Raw genomic sequence first — 22292 nt, 5'->3', positions numbered from 1 at the left:
CAATTAATTGTTGAAACATCCTAATCGTATTTCTAAGAATTTTTTTTTTACTTTAGGTACTTCAGCAATTTTCGAGTTATTATTATTATTTTTTTAATTCAGAAAAGTTGGATAAGTTTAAAACTTTCTGTTTCACAAAATAAATATATAGGAACCATCGAAAATCGTTTACGCAAAAATTTGTGTCCTTTTTTGAAAATATTCATTTATTTGGTTTAATACTTCAATTGTGTTATTTTCTCTAGTACCTACTAGACTTATTTTGGGTTTGTCACGATTTTTTGAGAAATGTGAATCTTATTTGATAAGCAGTTATCGATATATCGTGCAACTGCAGAAGCACACCAATCTCCATGTTTTTTAAGTGTTAGTAAATCAAATGTGCGCTTTCCCAATGTGAGAATATTTTTATTTGTCGAAGACAATACTTTCATAAAAACAACCTTTGACTAATTCTTTCGTCAAAGGGTTTCCTTAACTAATTATTTTTTTAATAGTCGAATACGAAGAATAAACAGAGGGAACAATCAAGAATGGTTAGTTTTTCAAAAAAATGGTAGTATATCTGTCACTGATTCATATTTTTAAACTAATTTATTTAATTTTTGTCTTTAATTAGTTCAGTTATTAGTCTTTATCCGTATGATTTAAACCTTTTCAGTGGTATTTGAATAAATAAATGCGATATATCTGTAAATCCAACATCTTGTATATCGCGTGTGACTCTAGACCTTTGGAATTATAACATGGATATGCAAAATACAGTATTTCGTTTAAAATAACTAAGTTGATCCTCATTTTTAACTTTACTAGAAATTTTGTTATTCTAAAGACAATAATGTAGCTTTTTGACTTGTTAAAACAAAAAATATTTTAACATTGTGAAAAGTATAACTAGTAGTTTATAAGTATACCTCAGCAAAGCTATGATAATAAATAATAGCCTTTTTAAACGTCCGATCCAGTAATTCATTCTAAGCAATCCTTATTTCGAAAAGGATTTTTCCAGACACGGCTGTGCCTTCTATTTCTATTCGAGGGCGTTTAAGATCGGAATCACTTAAAAAGCAATAAAGTTTAAGTGCCTTATAAAATCTAGATGAGGACTCGAGTAAGCGAGAATCATTCTTGAACACGTTAGCTCCTTTAAACCAAATAAATATGGTGTATGTGTAACAGGATTTGATTCTCCTGGCTTATCCTTCATTATTTAAAATAAAAAGACGGCACATTCTTAGCAGACATTGAGAGATTATAGCCCCAATACACGATATAACCATTAATAAATCTAACATATTGAAATATTTTTAAATTCGTTGGATATTTCTCTCAATGTGTGACATAGACATCGATTTTCGAGACCCCTCTTGTCCTTACCCTCCAGATCCTTCCGGATCGCCTCGATAGTGATATCCAAGGACGACGTCACCACAAAGGACATCTGCATATGGGTATTCCTTATAAACGTGTTGACATCCTCGTAAATTAAACTGACGGACGACGGCCCCCTCGATATCGACCTGGATATCTGCTCATTGCCGGCTAGGATGAGAATAATAGGACAACTGGAACAATGGACGAGAAATATAAGTTAGAAGATTTGGAGAAACTGAAACTTTAAAATTCTGGTGATGTGTAAACATCAGCTCACATGCAATTGCAAATTAGGTTCATGCTGAAAATGACGATAGAAATTCACATTATGTTTGTAATGAACTATTTATACAGAGTGTCCGGAAATGATGAGCAAAAAATTCAGGGGATAATTCTAGACCGGAAATAAATCCTACCTCTTTCTACAACATTTTTTCCAAAACTGATTATTAACGGAGTTACAAGGTGTTAAAGTTAAATTTTATTTACAGTTTTTTTCCAATACCTTTTGCCACACTCATAATATTTTGACGAAATTTCGTACATGGTAGTTTTTCGGGATGAGGATTATAAATTTGCTCACCGTTTTTTTGATTTGAATGGTTCCAACTTTTTTGTACTACACTTTATGCGACTTTTGACTGAATATTTTTGTTCTCCTAACCTTTTGACATAAAAAGGATATACTTTATTTGTTTCGATAAATCTAACCGTTTTCGAGAAAAACGCTAAAATAACATTGCTTGCATGTGTTGAATACGAAATCATTTTAATTTATTTTCTACATTAAACATAGCATGCTTTGGAAACAAGCGCTTAGTTGCCTTGGAAACAAGTTTAGTTTTGACAGATAGTAGTTTTGTACAAGTTATTTTGTAGTAATTGTTATCATAAAAATGAAAAACAATTACTCTAACGTGGAGTTGCGGGACTATTATTACGGTTTAGCTGCTGGAAATGCTCTTGCAGCACGACGTTTGTATCGCGAAGCATTTCCAAATAGAAATCTACCCCAATTGCGAATGTTCAGTACTATTCATCGAAGACTGGGAGAATTTGGATCGTTCAAAACTAGAATTTTTTATGTAGGTCGACAACGGAATACTAGAACAGCAGAAGCTCGTATTTTGAATTCGATAGAGAATAATCCCAATGTAAGTATAAGAAAAATTGTTATTCAGGAGGGCATTCCAAAAAGCTCCGTACATGAAACAATACGCGAACAAAACCTTCATCCGAACCACTACCAAAAGGTGCCAGCCTTATCTGCCGTAGATCCTGCTGCTCGTGTGAATTTCTGCAATACAATTAGAATACTTCACAATGGTGACCAAAATTTTGTTCGTAATATCCTTTTCACGGACGAAGCTGGATTTGGCCATGATGGCTTAATAAACCTCCACAATGAGCATTTTTGGTCTGATGAGAATCCTAATTTATCAATAGAGCGTGATTATCAAAACAAGTTTTCTGTCAACGTATGGGCCGGTATTGTAGGGGACTACTAATAGGGCCACATTTCTTTGAACAAAGACTCAATGGTGAAGTTTACTTGGATTTTTTAAGAAACCACTTACCTATTCTATTGGAAGATGTACCACTCGGGTTAAGAAATGCAATGTGGCTGCTTCAAGATGGTGCGCCACCGTATTTTAGTTTAGCGACCAGAGAATTCTTAAATGAAACTTTTCCTGAAAGGTGGATAGGACGCGGTGGATTTGTACAGTGGGCCCCTAGATCCCCTGACTTAAACCGAATCGATTTCTTTTTTTGGGGCTATCTGAAGACGCTTGTATACAGGACACCTGTGAATAGCGTCGATGAACCGAGAGAAAGAATTGTTGCTAATTGTGAGGTAATTAAGGAAAAGGAAGAAATATTCCATAGAGTTCGTCGGATTTTTTTAAGAAGAATTAATTTATGCATTGAAGACGAAGGACGATACTTTGAACGTTTGATTTGAATGTTTAATTTGTATTTGTATTGTTCCAGTAACTTATGTATTTTAACGTTATGATTTTGTTAGTAAACCATTCTTTATTTGTTGAGGACGTTATTTTTTTATTATTTATCATTAACCATCATCAGCGTAACAACAAATTTTCACAAAAATTACTATCTGTCAAAACTAATTCTCCACAAACTTGTTTCCAAGGCAACTAAGCGTTTGTTTCTAAAGCATGCTATGTTTGATGTAGAAAATAAATTAAAATGATTTCGTATTCATCACATGCAAGCAATGTTATTTTAGCATTTTTCTCGAAAACGGTAAGATTTATCGAAACAAATAAAGTATACCTTTTTTATGTCAAAAGGTTAGGAGAACAAAAATATTCAGTCAAATTTTGAATAAAGTGTAGCACAAAAAAGTTGGAACCATTCAAATCAAAATAAAGGCTCGTATGTGGCGCTCTCTACAAAATGCGAAAAAACGGTGGCAAATTTCGTCAAAATATTATGAGTGTGGCAAAACGTATTGGAAAAAAACTGCAAATAAAATTTAACTTTAACACCCCGTAACTCCGTTAATAATCAGTTTTGGAAAAAATGTTATAGAAAGAGGTACCTAGCATTTATTTTCGGTTTAGAATTATCCCCTGAATTTTTTGCTGATCATTTCCGAACACCCTGTATAATGAAAATTCAGCCAATTCTCCTAAAAAAACAGTGTAATATATTTCTTACAGTAGCAATAAGAGCAGCAAATGCAAGAGAAATCCCAATGTCCTTCCCATCCATCTGTCTCTTGAGTTCGTCGACCCACTTGAGAAATCTTCCTCTAGTCGTCTGATATTATTCGAGCAACAGAAGTTGGCAGCCACTGCGGATGGAAGACACAGAGATAACATTGCCCATAGCACAATCCACATTATAAGAACAATTTCCAGCTTCAGCACCTGAAACACAAATGCCGAGTTTTAGTTTCTAGAAACATATCTGGGTTGTATGAAATGAGATTGTAATATTCCAGCTTGTTCCAAAACTGCTGAAAGCTGCAGCAGAAGTGTACGCCTTATAAAGTTTCGAACGTTAATTCGAACTAAACCAGTCACAAAATTAAAAAAAAAAAACGAAAATCCTAAACGTTTAAGTGATTTTTATAACGACTAATTTTCTGAGAAACAAATAATTTATATCGCGACTAATTCTGTGTAAAAAATTTCTTAGTAAAGTTGGTTTAAATCGATTATATAAAGAAGACTCTTAACCTTTGCTCGACGCGACGGCTCAACTTTACCTTAAAAATAACGATCCTTCATTTCACAACAAAGTGTAAGGCTCGGAAGTTAATTTGAAATTAAAATGAAATGTTAGAAGTTTCAGAGCCACTTGATGGACTTGTTAATGACGGTCGTAAGAGATCTAATTCCAAGTGTTGAAACAAAAATTAAGGAGGAAAAAACAGTGCAAATGATTAGAAAAGTTTGAGTATTTACGCATCTTGAATATTTATACCGCCTTAAAGACCTACCTTTCTTGTATTCTTTTTAACTACGAAACGATCATGCACGTTTTATTTAACAATTTTGTGTGTTGAATGTATTCATATGTATTTGTAATTGTACAGGGCTATTCACAACTTATGCAAAACAATTTGTGAATAGATGCGGTATGAGAAATGGAGTCAATGTCTTTAAAAAAATAATTGAGCATCTAAAATTCATAATTTTTGGAATGTTTGGTCGTATTTAATTCAGCGACACGAAGGGAGATCTCCAGTTACGTTTTCTGTCTCTCTCTAAGCCTGTACAAAAATCCTACGCTGTCACTGTAAACCTCTGGCTTTGCTACCGACATTGTGTTGTTAATTATCCCATTTGGACTCCACATTATTAAACGTTAAACAGGTGTACTTATGAATGGCAGTCATTCGTATCTGACAGCCCGATTTTCTCTTTGTAAATGGCGGCCCTTGTAAACCATACAATGTTTGATCCCTCTGAATGTCGGCCGTCATTGCGGAAACTTAATAATACCTAGAAAATCGCTTCATTCGAATCGCGATTCGGATGATACAATGAAGCGTGAAGAAATGCTGGCGCGTCACTGGACCCACAATAAAGTTGCCAGGGGCAACTCTTATGTGAATAAATAATTGGTTATATATGGAATATGTAACAGATTCCCTATATTTTATCCTAATATAGAAGGGCCAATTTAGAGATTTTATGAGTAAATTAATGTTAAATAATCTAGTACAAAAGAAAGTTCAAATATTATAACATCAGAAACAGATAGGCTAGAAGTTTCTTATAAAAAAAATTGTCATGCAAAATATCATATAAAAAAATTTCTTGTAAATTAGTATTAAGACGTATAAAATCTACTACGCAGTTATAAAATGTAAATTACGCCGTAAGGTAATTAAAATCAAATTCATCGCAATACGCTAGAGAAATTGCGCAGTTAGAAAATGATAACATGGATACGAGCAACCAATGGCAATAGGCCAAATCAGTGAATTTACCTGGTACCGGAAAAACAAAAAAACATCGTGAGAGTCAACAAGCTGCAGAGGTGAAGAAAGCAGGAGATTCGAGAGACTGGTGAGGGGTGCATGTTGTCCTGTGGCTCCCCAAAACAACATCTAAAACACCAGGAAGCACTATACACAGACCCAACAGCCATCTTCAACACACGAGAATAGCAGACAAACCACAACAATAAAGTGAGGTTATAGAAACGTACGCAAATTGCCAGGCAGAACGAAATAAAGTAAATCCAGTTGCACAACTGTTTTCTCCAGTGTTGCAAATTTGAACTATAAAAACTATTTGTGAAACAGAAAACCCGTTTCGACTATAAACAATTTCAGTGATTAAAATTTAAATTGACATTTTTGAACATTCTATAATTTAAGTATTAATTTAGTTTCCAATGTTCGTGATATAAGTTAATTTGTTTTGAAAAACGTTTAAAAATAATGATAATTGGTTAACCAAACATTTTCTAAACTATAATAGGTAGAATAAGGCATTTCTCAGACAATTATTCATGTAAAAATATATAAAGAAAATTTTAGTTTCTGTGTTCATCAAAAGGATTGTTTGAAATTGAAAGAAAAATAAGTAATAAATGTCATCTTGTGTAAATCTTTCAAATTTTGCTTTTATTCAATGCTTCCTACCAAAAATTAAACAGTAAAGGTTAATTAAAAGAGCATAGAACCGCCGCTATGAGGTAAGGACTCATGCTATTGATAAAATAAAATGTTTTTTCTTGAGGGACAGTGTAGAAAATGAACATTCCTATCTACACTAATATGTTAAAATCCTATCTACACTGTGAACATTATTTATACAAAGTAAAGCTGCCGGAGGCGATGTTAGCAATAATAAGGTAAGAAAGTCTAATTCGTCTATATTTGTCAGTGTTATTATAAAATTTTCTTATCAGAACCTATGCTCAATGGAAAATTAGATATAAACACACCCAAATGACATTTTACATTATAAAAGGCGCCCAAACGGATATTTAATAATTATAAACACACAAAATTTACACACCATCACATAATACAACAACACACAACACCATTACTTACATTACATTACTAACAAAACAAAACAACACAATAAATAATAAAATATAATAATATGTTACATTTTTAAATACATATTTAATGGGTAAAATCATCATATCATGACCTAAATGTGGTAAAACTAAGATCGGCTAAAGGCTAAAGAGTAACAAAGCGGTTATTAATTTAGTTGGGCAAGTAACCGACATTGCCACAACCCGAGGCCGTATCTATGTTTTTATTCATTGAATTTTTTTTGCTCGTGTGAACATTTCTATATACGCATAAACTTCCCTTTAGTTTTTGTCATATTCTCTAAACAAACATATACAGGGTGTCCCTGAAAAGGATGGACAACGCTTGACCACAGGTTCCTTGGATGAAAATAAGACTATTTAGCCTAACTTACCTATATACAAAAGTGCACGCCTACTGAGATATAGCCTTCTAAATATAGAATAGATAATCAATTTTTTAAAATAATTTGAAAACTATTTTTCTTAGAAATTTCAAATTTGGTACACTTATTTCTTTATATAAGGGCAAGGTAAATATAGAATTTGGAGAGAATACATATACAAGATGTTCTATTTCTAGTGCCTGTGCGCCACTGGTTTTCCTGTAACTTTTGTGTGTGTGTTCTTACAAAATTTCGATATCGTTTATGGATTGCGAGTAAAATTCGCATTATTTATACCTACATTAAATATAGGCAAAAATTCCGAGTTATAAAAAATAATTTATAACTGCAGCCTCAAAGCAGGGAATAATAATAAAAAAAATTCACATTAAAAAAATAACTACACATTTTTGGTATTAGTATTATCAATAAATAAAATAAAAATCAACACTAATATTTTAAATAAACCATTTCAACTAATAATGTAAGAAAGTCAACATTAACATTTTAAATAAACTGATATTTGTAATCACATTAAAATAATATTACAGTAAATGCTCAAAGTTACTTTCTTGTTCTTAAACGCAAACATTAGTTCTTCGAAAATTAGAAATTATCCAATAATTGTTCATTACCTCTCATAACATTAATTTCATGTTGTATTCTTTCCCATATTCGTTTTCTGTATTTACTGAAAAGTTATTTTAAACTGTGGTCCTCAACGCTCCCCAAATGAAATAATTACATGGGTTTAGGTCCGGGGATCGAGGTGGCCATTTTAAAGGGGCATTATTTCCTCTACCTATCCACCTGTTAGACCTTTAATAACCTGTAATACCTACCTGTACCCTGTAATACCTGTAACCTGTAATAACTGGTCTTTTAGCACTCTATTAAAGGAACTTTTTGAAAGCCAACCTCTGCCGCTAAACGCCTTTTATTTACTTAAGGAATTTCTTCGACCCTTTCCACAATTTGTTCCTCCAGCTGAATAATTCCGGCCGTACATTATCCACGATTTAATATTACAGGTAAAAAACGTCCTGGTTCCCGAAGGCGTCTCTCCGCATTAGCAAATGCTTTATGATTTGGAGTTCTTCGATTAGGAAAACTTTCAGCATATGTTCAAACAGTAGCACAACAATTTCCTTCACAATAACCCAAAACTACTAACATATCAGTTTGTTCAGCAAAAGTATAAATTGCAATAAAAAACAAAGTAAGCTAAAATTAAATCACAGCTAGCTTGACGCAAAACCTTTTAATTATTGTTATGAATTTGTTTCTCTGTTATATGGCGCCTCGTACTAGAATGTTCTATTTATCTTAAACTGATTTTATATTATTTAATGTGTAAAAAATGCCAATTTTACTCGATATCCATAAACGATATCAAAATTTTGTAAGAGGCAAAAAATCTTCTAAAATAGTGCTTATTTTTAAAATTCTGTCGTCATTGGCGTACATACAAAAAAGTTACGGTATAGCCAGTGGCGTACAGGCACTAGAAAGAGAACATCCTGTATATGTATTCTCACCAAATTCTATATTTACATTGCCTTTATATAAAAAAACAAGTGTAGCAAATTTGAAGTTTCTAAGAAAAACAATTTTCAAATGATTTGAAAAAAACTAGGTTATCTGTTCTATATTTAGAAGGCTATATATCTCAGTAGGCGTGCACTTTTGTATATAGGTATGTTAGGCTAAATACTCTTGTTTTCATCCAAGGAACCTGTGATCAAGCGTTGTCCATCCTTTTCAGGGACACCCTGTACAGAGAAAATACATGTAGCAAATTTGAAAGGTTCATCCCTGAACTATTGCGATTCATGTGTAATTTGCTGCTGCACAAACATTTGCGTACCCAGGACTATCACCGTTACATCCTGATGCTCATTTTGTGCACTTACCTGGAAGACGAGGAGCTGCGTCGGGATACGGTTGTACAGCATATCCCGCAACAGACCTGCAACAAAACAAAACACCCGTGAATATGTTGATTTACCGGCGCGATGTTCAAAACACCCGCCATGCATGGATGTGGGACAAATGAGGTAATTTCTATGCAAAACTAAATTACATCGACTTTGAATTGGGCACCGAAATTAACGTTTACGTTTGTGAAAACTGCTCTTACGGGTATTCAATACACAAGGGAGTATTGATACAGGAGCAAACGCCTATTGGTTCCAGGACGTCCAAAATCAATGAAGACTTTCGAAAATCTAGGATCTTTTTAATATTTAATTTTTGTGACTAGTGTATTTCACTTTATTAAAGTTATGAAAATAATATTTCATCTGATCAAATATGGTTGTTTTATAATATGCCATTATCAGAGTGATTGACATTTACGAATGAGAGCAAAGCAGTTGGATTACAATCCTAGATGAGCTGTAAAATAATGAGACAGAACTTTTTCAATAAAGAGAAGGAGGAAGTACATAATAGTGTTAAACCAGCAAAATCTCAGAGTGATGCTCTTGGAAAAATAGTAAAATTGACCTAGTTTCCAGTCTGTGGCAGAACTGAATCTTGCAATGTGATATTCGCTAAGATTTATGTAGTTTGCATAATTGGTGAAACGTTAAAATGTTAGAAAAATGTGAAGCTTATGTTTATGCCCACATTATTAATAACATGGCTTTTTGTCCATATAAATAATATTAGATTATGTTATTTTTAGTTAGTTAGTTAAAAAAACAAGCATAAGAAATCAATACTGATAATTTAAACAAGGTATTGCAAAAAAATTAAAATATAAATCTGGAAAAATCAAGAAAAATTAATCATCGCAATGTTTTAAATTTCCTTACGCCTGCTTGGTCCATGTAAAAAAACCTGTAGTGTCTATAAGGGCTAAAGACAAAAAATTATAAACATTTACTATCAGAACTCCCAGTAGAACTGCCATTATATTGATTTCGATCCTTGTTCCAATGCTTAAAACCGTAGATCCAACAACAAGAACCGAAATCGATGTCAGAGCAGGCTTAGGGATTCTGCTAGTGGTTTCACCCCCACAGAGTCTAGCCCAAGAACAACACCACGGTACTTTAAATTACAGCACGCGTCGTGGAATTCTTAAAATTTTGTTAAGTTTAGTTTGTCGCTTAAGAGAAATTAAGAATAAATATCGTATATCCAAAAGTTTGTCCTTGAGCATCGTGTTGTAGTTTTAATCAAATTTACAAACAAACAACCAACCAACAAAATAAACAACAATTACATTTCGCACAGTTAAATTAGATGAAAAATAAATTGGAGGGATAGTGGAGACCCTTCGAGAGTGAGGGTAAAAAGCTCTTTAAAACTCCCCACCAAACTAACAGCGATTTGTTGAAAGGGAACTGTAAACTCAACTCGGCGTGTGATAAACCTATACAAATTTGACTAGGAGGATGACAGGCGAGGTCTAGCAGGTGCTCGGTTTTTACCGTCCAAGTAGGAAAAGCTGGAAGCTATGTGGAACTTTCAAGGCTGCAGCGTATGATAATAAGGGTCAAGAAGGAAAGTGAACTGTAAATATTTGCACAGGACCACAACAGACAAGGGATATATCACATAGGAATAATAACGATTGTGCGTAAAAAAGTATTTCGTTTAAAGTATTTCGGTTTAAGATTTTTAATTTACTTGGAGTTATTTCAATAAAAAACACAAATATATTTAAAGGAGGATGTTCAGGTATTTAATCAAAATATCCGTAACATTATACTAAAAAGCGACTGAATATAATTATACATTCTTAAATTAAATTCATTAAAATCATTTCGACATACCCTTAATAGTCCAGGGAAACGTGGACTATAAGTAGAAAATAGTTCAAGTAACAAAAGTTATATAGTGCCGATGAGCGCTCTTGCGGAGGAAGCCACCCCTTCTAGGGGATGAAAAATAAAATAAATATTGAAAATAATCCCAGGAATCGATAAGGCGATCAATTTTAAGCAAAAAGTATTTTATGAACATTTTTATTAGTGATTGAAAATGTACATTTTTTATTAAAAAAAAGTTCAGTGGTTTTTCTCGAATAACTCGGAAAGTAGACATACTATGAAAAAAAAAACATCACGAAGAAAATGAAACTTATAGAAAAGGAAAAAGATTGAGATTTTTTTCGTCTATATAGGTGAAATAGATGCTAAGATACGGCTGGTTGAAGATAATTTCATGTCCGCCAAAAACTAAATTGGAAGCGTTTAACGTAAAATAACTAAAAAAATTATATTTTTCAAGAAAGCACAGGATATTTTGTAAAGTACTTTTAAAAATCTTTAAAATGAACTTGATTTCAAGTCATTAGTATAAAAATTAACAGAGTTATGATCAAAATAAAACTGTTAATTCGCTTTTTCGGACAAAAATCTATACAAATAAATGTTGATGAATTTTTCACCAGTTTTAACATTAAAGGTAATCCTTCTACAATTTAAACTTTTTATGTGCTAACAATATGTTATACAAGTTTAAGCGGTTGAGAACGCATATTTTTAAAATTACGTTTGATTGAAAACAATTTTTTTAATTCCAAAAAATAACATATTTTTGAAAATAACTTTAAATATAAAAAAGATACGAAAAATATTCAAAAGTATAAAAGTTTAATTTTTTTTTACAGAATATTTTTTTTTTATTTGTGTAGGACAAAAATTAACATAGATGTCGCTTCTAGAAGTTTGCAGTTGAGGACGAAGGTCATGTTCTTCAAACCCTTTAATCATAAAAATCTCAAAAATAAGGCGTTAAAAAATATTACAGTACGTTTAGCTGTCGAAATTTTCCGTAAAATCGTTTTAACGTTAACGTTAAAAACCAAGGATACCTTACCGCTTCAATTTTCGAAGCATATCAATATTTTGGTTATCCACAACTTTGGAGCATTCTATATACATAGAATACCTTCACTTTTTCCTTTTAATCTTTTAATAATTCTGCTTATCAACTTTAAATATATAAAATTGTTTTTATTTGTATAATGAAGAGTGATTTTTGAGACACCCAGTGATCTGGCAAACACTATAGGGGGCATTATATTTCATTTTAAATAATTTAAAAGCCATTTTTTATATTTTGTCATTGGGGGTGGTTTTAAGGGTTAAAATAATGCGATAAATTATAAATTGCATTATAAACAGGTAAAAGAATTTAATTTATCCTGTTTGTACTACCAAATCATTTCAAACTGTTAAAACTATTTCTTTTTGTATTTTGTTATTAGGGGTAGTTTTTTAAGGGTTGGAATATTGTAATGAATTGTTTATAATGTCATGAACTATTGAAAAGATTTCTATCAATAATATATGGCTATAAAAATATTTTAAGGTCGAAGAAACTATTAATTTTATATTTCTATCATTAAGGGTGGTTTTTAAGGGTTGAAACTTTATAAAAATAACATAAATTATAACCCACAATATAAAACACTATTTATTCTATATATTAGGGAAAGATTTTAGTCTATATAACACCTATTTTTATATTTATTAAGTTTTTTAGCATAAAGGGTGGTTTTCATCCCCTAAAAATAAGAAGCGCAAATCAAGCACACATAACTTTTTATCTACAGGATGAAATGAGCTTAATTCCAAACTTTTATAAAAATCGGATCTATTCGAAAGTATTCGGAGGTTCTACCTTATTTTTCTCTTCGTTCCCTGGACTATAATGATACTGCTGCTATTTTTACCATTATTCATTTTGTCTACAGCATATTAATGTTCAGTGAATATTCTAATAGTATGAGTGTACTTAAAAAACTTGTAAATACTACAACTGTTTATTACATATTTAAAAATGGAATGCCAGAGTTTATCGAACAGTGCAAAAAATCTGTACAATATAGGACAGAATTGTAATATATTCTGAAACATTAGCTGAAGCGTAACGTTGTACTAAAAGAATAATAGCTGTTTTAGAAAACTAACGTAGTTCTTACCATTTATCATACGGAATGACATCTAAATTACATAATATACTTTGTAATGGTCATTTATAAATTTCCTTCAAGTTAAATATTAACGGGGCCAGTGCAAAGAAGATGTATAGTTCTTAGAGTTTTCAAGAGCTTCATTTAAATGGCTAAATAGCACATTTTGGAGCGTAGCTTGTCCTTTCAATTGTCATACGCCGTGGTAAACCCTTATAATACATTTACAATTTTCATTTCTCATCGTATAATAAATACTAAAGTTTATAAAATTACCGAATACAAACATTGTATACATTGTATATTGTTGTATATGCATTTAATTGGATTTGCTTGAGTTTCTAATAAATCGGTCGAATCTCAGTTCTATATTTTCATTGGTCGAACAAAAACAAGTAAAACTAGACAACCAGAGCCTGCCTAAACGCCCGTAAAACTCACCACAGTTATTTATAAGTCTCTTTAAATGAGTATATTTGCTCTCCGCTACAGCGCAAATTCACTGTAGTTTAATATTCTCGATCAATTTAACCGTGCACGGAGTGAAAAGCGTCTGAATCGAAGCAACCCGTGTACGTAGCGTTTTATTACTGGGACGTACCTGAAGGAAATCCGGTCGGTTGTAAATATCCCATTAGCTGTGAAAAGGCTTCGAATAGCAAGTACTCTTCATTTAGACTGAGATCATGGATGCGAAAATCGTCCCCCGGGGGAATGTCTAAGAACTGTAAACTGGAGCCCCTTGTAGCGGAGGTGTTTGTGAACTCGACGACTCTGTTCTTATCTGGGACAGGTACAGGTTGAGTTACTGAAGACTGTGCGGAGTCTAATGCTGAACCTCTGAAAATGGAAGGATTTCTTACTGAATGCTGAATATTGTTAAAAAATAAAAAATTAAGGTAACATATTTTGATTATTTTTAATTTTGAAAGTGTTATCTACGAATTTTAAACTTTTGTTAATACTTCTGTATTATTATTTAACAAATATCATTCCTAAATAATGAAAATTTTCTTAAATAAAGCTTTCAATTGCTGGGATTTGTATTTCTATGTTTGGTATGTATGAGACCATGCTCATGCAAATACTATTAGCCCAGTATTAATAGTTTTGAAACTCTACATGATTATAGCAATAATTGTGTTTTTATTCATTTTATAAAAGACCAAATGTAAAATCCCTGCATGCCCCTGGAATAAGTATAGCATACAAAAAGAAATCTGTTACATTTGCAATTATAGACATTAGTACTCTTACAATCTAAATGCATAAATATTTTATTGGACCAAAACATTTGCTTTGTATTTTATTATATTAAATTTTTATTAGTCGATATTTACATTAAATTTAAATTGTTAAACACTTGACTAATCAGAGGATATATATTTTAGATTCAGACTGTAGCCAGAGATTCTGATCATATTTTTAGATTCCTTTAGCCCAACAGAAGTTTAACCTCAATTACCACAGTTCATTTGTTTTCGAGTAATATTAGTCTTGTACTAAAGGTACGAAATGTTATTTTAATATGTAACTACGTGATAAAATATATTTATCTCTTTAGTATTGAAGAAATTCTGTTGATTAGTCTTAATTTTAGTTGTCATTGATATTGCAATACATAAGCCTAATTGATACGAATGTTAAGCATACTATAAACAATTTCTATTCGTAAGAATAACTGAGATAACCCAGGGGTTAGATATACATATATAAAAATCAGGCGTACACTATTACAAATATTTAAAATATGTCTTAAAGTAACATGTATGAAATAGCAGTGATCGGCTGCGGGGTTATAGGTTTAACAAGTGCCTTATCCATACAGGAGAGATTAAAAAATGTGAAAGTGACGATTTTTACTAGGGATAAAAGTCCTAATACCACTGGTGACATAGCTGCTGGGTATTGGGAACCGTACATGGTAGGTGACACACCACCAGCGCAAATAACCAGGTGGGGTAAAGCTACTTACGATTACATTTTAAAGTTATGGAAAGAAGGTGATTTTATTTTAGATTAAATATTAAAATCCTCTAACAATTTGTTTTAAGGCAAAGCTAAAGAAGCTGGTATATCGCTTATAATCAGTCGCATTATTTCTGACAGAAAAGACGTCGAAAATCCTTTTTGGAAGGATGTGGTCTTGGGATATTCAAATCTATCCAGAGAATACTTAGATAAGTTTGGTAAGGTGGGAAATAGGAAATTTATTAGTGGATTTGAGTTCCTCAGTTTCACCTGGGAGGCTTCGATTTTCCTGCCGTTTTTGGAACAGAAATTTCTCATGAATGGTGGTGTAATAGTAAGGAAGGAAATAAGGGATTTCAAAGAGCTAGAAGATTTTGATGTAATCGTGAATTGTACTGGGTTGGATGCCAAGGATCTTACAGGTTTCTTTTATATTTATTATTAAATTTGTTTCAATTCGTTTAATACCTTTACAAAGAAATAAAAATAAGAGATCTCACTCGTATTTAAATTTTACTTCGTTGAACTGCAATAGCTGATTCTTTATTATTTAGGGACCTTATTTTTAGGTGACACTAAATTGTGTCCACTTAGAGGCCAAATAGCCAGAGTGTCAGCTTCGTGGATGTTCTATTTATTTTTAATAGACAGTGAACATGACAGGAGCTGCTACGTTATACCGAACATACATTGCGTTATTTTGGGAGGAACGAGTCAACCTGCCTATAATCTGGAAGTTGATGAAGTGGATAAAAAGAACATATTCAGGTACGGTATTCATTATTTCAAGCTCGTAAACTTTCAGGTATTGCCGATTATTTGCAATTTACCAACTTAACGTCACTTCTCTCGAGTTACTTTTTTGATATTATCATTCTACATTTCCTTTTCCGTTGTAAAGTGTAATAAAATGTCTACTAATAATTTTTTCACGTTCAAACTTTAATTCGAGTGGAGTATTTATAGTTTTTTGAAATCCTATTTATAGACTAGGCGGTATCTGTTTTGGTTTGGGTGAATCGTAATCCACGGATATTTTTGGCTTTTTGGCTTTCAAATATCACTAGAAATGAAAATTTTTCTTTGCGCATAAAAAAAAAACGTAGGCTTAACTTTTGGCGGAAAATGTCATATTTTTCTTCCTATTTAACTATGTATCTTTTCAAGAGTTGATTTTAGGCGAAAATGGAAGAGGAAAAAAATGTTTGCAATTAAATTACAAATCGAATCATGATTATTATGGTAAAAATCGGAAAAATCGTAAAAATGGGGTTAAAAAACAATACTTTTTAGGGAATTTTTTTGGGGTATTTAAATTGGGTATAGAACCATTATACTTGGCTCAAAAAAACTTCATGTTATGTAGAATTATCACAGCAAATTTCATCAAAATCGGTTCGATAGATTTTGCATAATAATTTTGCAATCCAGATTTTGAAAAAAAAATTGCAAATTTTCAAAATTTTGCACAGCAAAAACCAAGGCCCTTAGATACTTGAAAATTTAATCACATATAGAAGGGCTCTCAGGCTTTCAAACTTGTTTTGAAAAATCCGATTCCGTCAATTAGGAGAGCTTTGGCGCTTGTTTAAACATTGGTCGAATTTTTGTACTTATAAACAATTAGAACTTTGTGAATATTCAATCAAATCAAATTTTTTAAATCATGTTTTAAAAGTTCTTGGAAAGACGCTTCTTTAAAAAAACAGATCGATTGATCAATTAGTTACATAGTTATAGCCGTCATTTACACTAAATGTACTGGGGCATCCGGGCTAATTTTTTGAAAAATACCTTTGGTATTGCGAGTACTTACCAGGTCTAAGATTACAATACTTTTCTTCATTGGCAACCTACTTTAAAACGTGTTTAAAGTTATTTATGCAAGCGAGAAATTCAATAAAATCGTACGGGTGATGGTGGTAGGGGAAGCAGAGAGCGCGGCCGCTTCGGCCTGCTCGAAATTGAATCGGCTATAACTATGTACCTAATTGATCAATCGTTCTGTTTTTTTTTTAAAGAAGCGTCTTTCCAAGAACTTTTAAAACCTGCTTCAAAAAATTTGATTTGATTGAATATTCACAAAGTTCTAATTGTTTATAAGTACAAAAATTCGACTTAAACAAGTGCCAGAGCTCTCCTAATTGACGGATTCGGATTTTTCAAAAAAGTTTGAAAGCTTGAGAGCCCTTCTATATGTGATTAAATTTTCAAGTATTTAAGGGCCTTGGTTTTTGCTGTGCAAAATTTTGAAACTTTGCAATTTTTTTTTTCAAAATCTGGATTGCAAAATTATTATGCAAAATCTTTTGAATCGATTTTGATGAAATTTGGTGTGATAATTCTACATAACATGAAGTTTTTTTGAGTCAAGTATAAAGGTCCTATATCCAATTTAAATACCCCAAAAAAAAATCCTAAAAAGTATTGTTTTTTAACCCCATTTTTGCGACTTTTTCGATTTTTACCATAATAATCACGATTCATTCGATTTCTAACTATACATATTTTGTAAAAAATTTAATTGCAAACATATTTTTCCTCTTCCATTTTCGCCTAAAATCAACTTTTGAAAAATACATAATTTAATAGGAAGAAAAATATGACATATTTCGATTTTTTTAAACATATTTTGTCGCGAAAAGTTAAGCCCACGTTTTTTTTATGCGCATAGAAAAATTTTCATTTCTAGTGATATTTGAAAGCCAAAAAGTCAAAAATCTCCGTGGATATACGATTCACCCAAATATGGCTTTTTGAAACGATACTGTCTGGACTATTATCAGTTTCAATGGAAACGAACCGTCTGTTTCGCTGATCCACCCGGAATACAGTTTTCCGAGTTTTACCAGCACTTTTTTATTCGCAGGAACTGTTCGGAGCTAGTTCCAGCGTTGGCGACGGCCGAAGTAATTAAGCATCAGGTTGGCTTGCGGCCAGGCCGAGAGCGGGTGCGATTGGAAATAGAAATTAAGCCAGGGGGAAAGAATGGCCTCCTCCGAATAGTGCACAATTATGGGCATGGGGGCGCAGGGATAACCCTGTCTATCGGATGTGCCGAGGACTGCGCGAAATTGGTAGAGCGGGCCCTCAATCAGACTAATCTCAGGAACAAGCTGTAGGGGTGGGCGCAAGGAGGTGTTGCAATGAGAAGAATTGCTCCAACATTTGTTTCCTTTTGTTCGGTGTTCGTTCGAAAGGGAATAATAAAAAATAGTTACATTCATTTTTATTTTATTTTCATTTGAGACAACTCAATATACTATTTTTTTTATATAACTTAAAATTAAGTGAATAATATATAAATTCGCTTCTAACCTAACTTAATGAACTACAGAAAAAAATCTGTATTAATAACACAGCCCCACAAAAAAAAAGGATCGGATCTGGTATTCAGACTCATGTATATCCATGTATTTTTTTCCACTGAATCCGAATCTGCTTTCAGATTTGGCCCAACGGGTCTGAGTTTTCGGGAAAATTTAAAAAACAGGTCAAAATTCACAAAAAACGTCATTTACGATCGACGAAAGTTATAAAAAATCAAATTATTCTACCAGCTCACTAGTCGTATGATTTTTCACTCGTTTAATTCTAATTTATCATCATAGAGTTAGACAAGCTGGTCCAATTTCATTCAAAAACAGAAAATAGATCAAAACGACATTTTTATGGCATAATTCGTGTTGCAGAGTTCTGGATCCATCTTTTTATCCACCCACCCATTTATCAATTCATACAATTTATTCATCCACCTGTACCACCTATAAAACCCACCCATCCACCCATATATCCATCTACTTTTTGTACTGAGAGATGAGATAACAGTCTAGATCTAGAAGATTGATAATGCAATAAAACTTGTAGAATACTCTACTTTCTAAACAAAAGAAAACGATATCTACAAATCATTCTTATTTTTATATATATAGGGCGAAAATTTCCGAATATTTCTGAGGCGAAATTGAAAGAAGGTGTATTCGATGGACTCAGATTCGGACATTGTTCAAGGATGCAACATTCATCACTACAATGAGTAGCGTAGAGAAGAGTGCTTGGACTAGTTTCAAAGCTATAGCGACAATTTTTTTAGGAGACAACAAGAGTCCTAACTACGAAGAAATTGTATCAAGAATGATAAAAGACTTCCAAGATCTGAGATGTTTGATGAACTACAAGTTGCACTTCCTTCATTCACATCTGGATTGGTTTCCTGAAAATCTTGGAAATTATAGCGAAGAACAAGGCGAACGATTTCATCAGGATATTAAGGTTATAGAACAGCGATATCAAGGAAGACGGAATGAAAACATGATGGCCGATTATTTTTGGTTGTTAAAAAGAGAAACGAAAAATAGAGGGACTAAACGAAAGCGTAACCCTTTGCATAGATCCTTTGAAGAAAAGAGAACACATTATAGCAACAAAAATAATAATGATTTGTAGATATCGTTTTCTTTTGTTTAGAAAGTAGTGTATTCTACAATTTGATTGCATTCTCAATCTTCAAGACTGTTATCTCATCTCTCAGTACAAAAAGTAGATGGCTAGATGGGTTGGTTTTATAGGTGGTACAGGTGGATGAATAAATATGCGTATTCATGCATGAACGACTTGATAGAAAGATGTATGAATTCATAAATGGGTGGGTGGATAAAAAGATGAATCCAGAACTCTGCAACACGAATTACCTATGCCATGAATATGGCGTTTTTAAGCATTTTGATCTATTTTCTGTTTTTGAATGAAATTGGACCAGCTTGTCTGACTCTATGATGATAAATTGGAATTAAACGAGTGAAAAATCATGTCTAGTGAGCTGGTAGACTAATTTGATTTTTTATAACTTTCGTCGATCGTAAATGACGTTTTTTTGTGAATTTTGACCTGTTTTTTTAATTTTCCCGAAAACTCAGACCCGTTGGGTCAAATCTGATGGCAGATTCGGATTCAGCGGGAAAAAGTACTTGAAAATATAAGGGTCTGAATACAAGATACGATCCTTTTTTTTGTGGGGCTGTGTAAAATACTAAGTGTTACATGTTGGTTTGTGCACATTCAAATCGTGTGTATACAACCAAAGACCTAATACTGTAAAACATTATCCAATATCATACAAAAATAGATAAAAAAGAAGCAGGTCCAGGTGAGATCCTTGGGGTACACCAGAAGTGACAGTAACGTATCAATATGGCTAATTATTAACTGTTATAGATTGATATTTTGATTCATAACTTTACAGTTAATTTTCAATAAAATTTTAAAAATATAGATAAAATATATTGATGGCTAACGGTCTCAAGTGTGAAGTGACTATCATTAGTGAATATTATTAACACCTTTTTTTTCCTAAAAATGTAATGAAATTAGTCCAAACCTATTATGGATTTTGTATCGCTCAACGTTTAGCTTTTAAAGAAAAGTAACCAAAAATGACCATATATTTACTTACGTTTTCATCGATCCCTCGTGAGGGTTTCCCGTAACTTCAAATTTTATCTGTCCTCTTCCGTCCATACAGTTCGCGATAGCTGTACTCGAAAATACCCTGGCGAAGTTTGTATGATTATTTAACGCATTGCAGCAGCCGCTGAGCGCTTCTCTCAAGTGCAGTCCTTCACTGCATAATCTCATAAGTAGCGTCCTTATTTGAGGTTGCCTGTTTGAAATGGTCGTGATATTTGGACATATTTTACTAAAGCAGCAGTCGGAGGTTAAGAAGTGTTGCGATTTTAAGTGGTGGAGTTTCTGAATACAATTCTCGACATCAGTTTCTTTCAAAAGTCCGCTATTTTCCCGATTTGATCCGTAGGGGTTTGTTGCCGGGTGATTTTCTGTTGTTTGCGAATAGACACAAGGCGCTACGATTAAGAGAAACGATAAAATAACACTGAGAATTAAAATTCTATGCCTGCTCATTTTACAAACATAGAACTGTGCGAGGAAGTTATTTGAAGAACCGTACTGGAATGGCACTGGATTAGGAAGGCTGTTTGCTATTCAGGACAGAAAGAATCACTTTTGTTCGATATTACCGAGGCCTCTGGAACATTTATACGGCTTCTTTGACTTTATACGACTGTTTTATACATACATCGAGGTTTGCAGAGGGAATATCTAATAAGTGAACTGATTTTCCCTAGTTTCGCGTATTTTATAGTTCGATATCGTTAATTAAATAGGTTATTGGAGAAACTGATCTTTAAGGGGGTATATCGGGGTCCGAGGGAAGTGAGGAGCGCAGGGGGGTCCCATGCATTTCTTATGGGGCTAAAACCCGCTGTATATTTGAAAAAATTAAATTCTATTGAAATTATTTGCGATAAACATTATCTATATAGCAAAGAAATCTACTCATAAGCACATAGCATACATATTGACTAATTAACAACATAAAAATATATTTAAGTAGTTTTAAATTATATTTAATGAACGCATAAAGACTATGTAGATGTGGCAACAGCGCTAATAATTAACTAACAGTTCTACACACCGCGAGCCTACAGACCTCGGACATCGGAGATATTGCGCGTCAAATTCGGGTAAAGATGCGTACGCGTTCAAAAATGTATTGTGTGTAAACTATGTACAATATAATTATATATAGCGTATTATCCTCGCGAAGATTTGTATCCTTTATTTAAAATCCGTAAATCATGTGAACTGGTAAAACAACGAGAATTATGTTAATTTAGTTCTAAAGAAATGAAATGACAATCGCGCCCATCTCTAGTCCAAGTCAAAGAAAATATTGGATGCAATTTTGAAGGTTCTGTGATAGAAACTACATTATTACCCAGTGTTCGTGTTTTTCATCTTTATTTTAGTAGTATTACAAAAGTTTTGCAACTATAACTAATTTTTTAGATATAAAATTTGCTCAGAAATATTTTTGTTCCTTTGTTATTCCGTACAAATGCTTTTATCTCAAGTATTAATAATTATATTAATCAAGTAAAGAAAACTTTATGTAACCCTAAATATTTCTGGGTAATGATTACGATGTTTTTATAAACCATATATTAAAAGGATTTATCAACTGTATTTTTATTCCAATAAATATATAACAGCTTCCTAGTCTTTTTTAATTAATC

At 32.5% G+C, this 22292-nt stretch overlaps 2 protein-coding genes across 2 annotated transcripts in view; one reads left to right on the top strand and one right to left on the bottom strand.

Moving 5' to 3' along the window:
• Positions 1–14120, bottom strand: part of LOC108909782 (prominin-2) — a gene marked incomplete at its 5' end in the record, with an annotated part of 56957 nt that extends 42837 nt beyond the window's left edge. Inside the window, 4 exons of the mRNA XM_018714208.1 lie at positions 1378–1565; positions 4060–4271; positions 9209–9264; positions 13829–14120. Coding sequence (XP_018569724.1) covers positions 1378–1565; positions 4060–4271; positions 9209–9264; positions 13829–14120 — 748 coding nt within the window. The remainder of the gene's footprint in view (positions 1–1377; positions 1566–4059; positions 4272–9208; positions 9265–13828) is intronic.
• Positions 14121–14970: 850 nt separating this feature from the next.
• Positions 14971–18424, top strand: LOC108910454 (D-aspartate oxidase). Its single transcript, XM_018715058.1, has 4 exons — positions 14971–15230; positions 15282–15620; positions 15768–15966; positions 18068–18424. The coding sequence occupies exons 1-4, from the start codon at positions 14993–14995 to the stop codon at positions 18318–18320; spliced, it is 1029 nt and encodes a 342-aa protein (XP_018570574.1). The 5' UTR covers positions 14971–14992; the 3' UTR covers positions 18321–18424.
• Positions 18425–22292: the final 3868 nt, after the last annotated feature.

This window comes from Anoplophora glabripennis, unplaced genomic scaffold (genome assembly GCF_000390285.2).
Source record: "Anoplophora glabripennis isolate ALB-LARVAE unplaced genomic scaffold, Agla_2.0 scaffold27, whole genome shotgun sequence".
NCBI classification, from domain to species: domain Eukaryota; kingdom Metazoa; phylum Arthropoda; class Insecta; order Coleoptera; family Cerambycidae; genus Anoplophora; species Anoplophora glabripennis.
The sequence above is the reverse complement of the archived record's forward strand: the minus strand, read 5'-3'. Positions and strand labels throughout refer to the sequence as shown.

Excerpts from the sequence above, each read along its gene's own strand:
- LOC108910454 (XM_018715058.1), top strand. The coding sequence starts at position 14,993 with ATGTATGAAATAGCAGTGATCGGCTGCGGGGTTATAGGTTTAACAAGT. Across the intron at positions 15,231-15,281 it reads TTTAAAGTTATGGAAAGAAG|GCAAAGCTAAAGAAGCTGGT; the intron begins GTGATTTTATTT and ends ATTTGTTTTAAG. Across the intron at positions 15,967-18,067 it reads GATAAAAAGAACATATTCAG|GAACTGTTCGGAGCTAGTTC; the intron begins GTACGGTATTCA and ends TTTTATTCGCAG.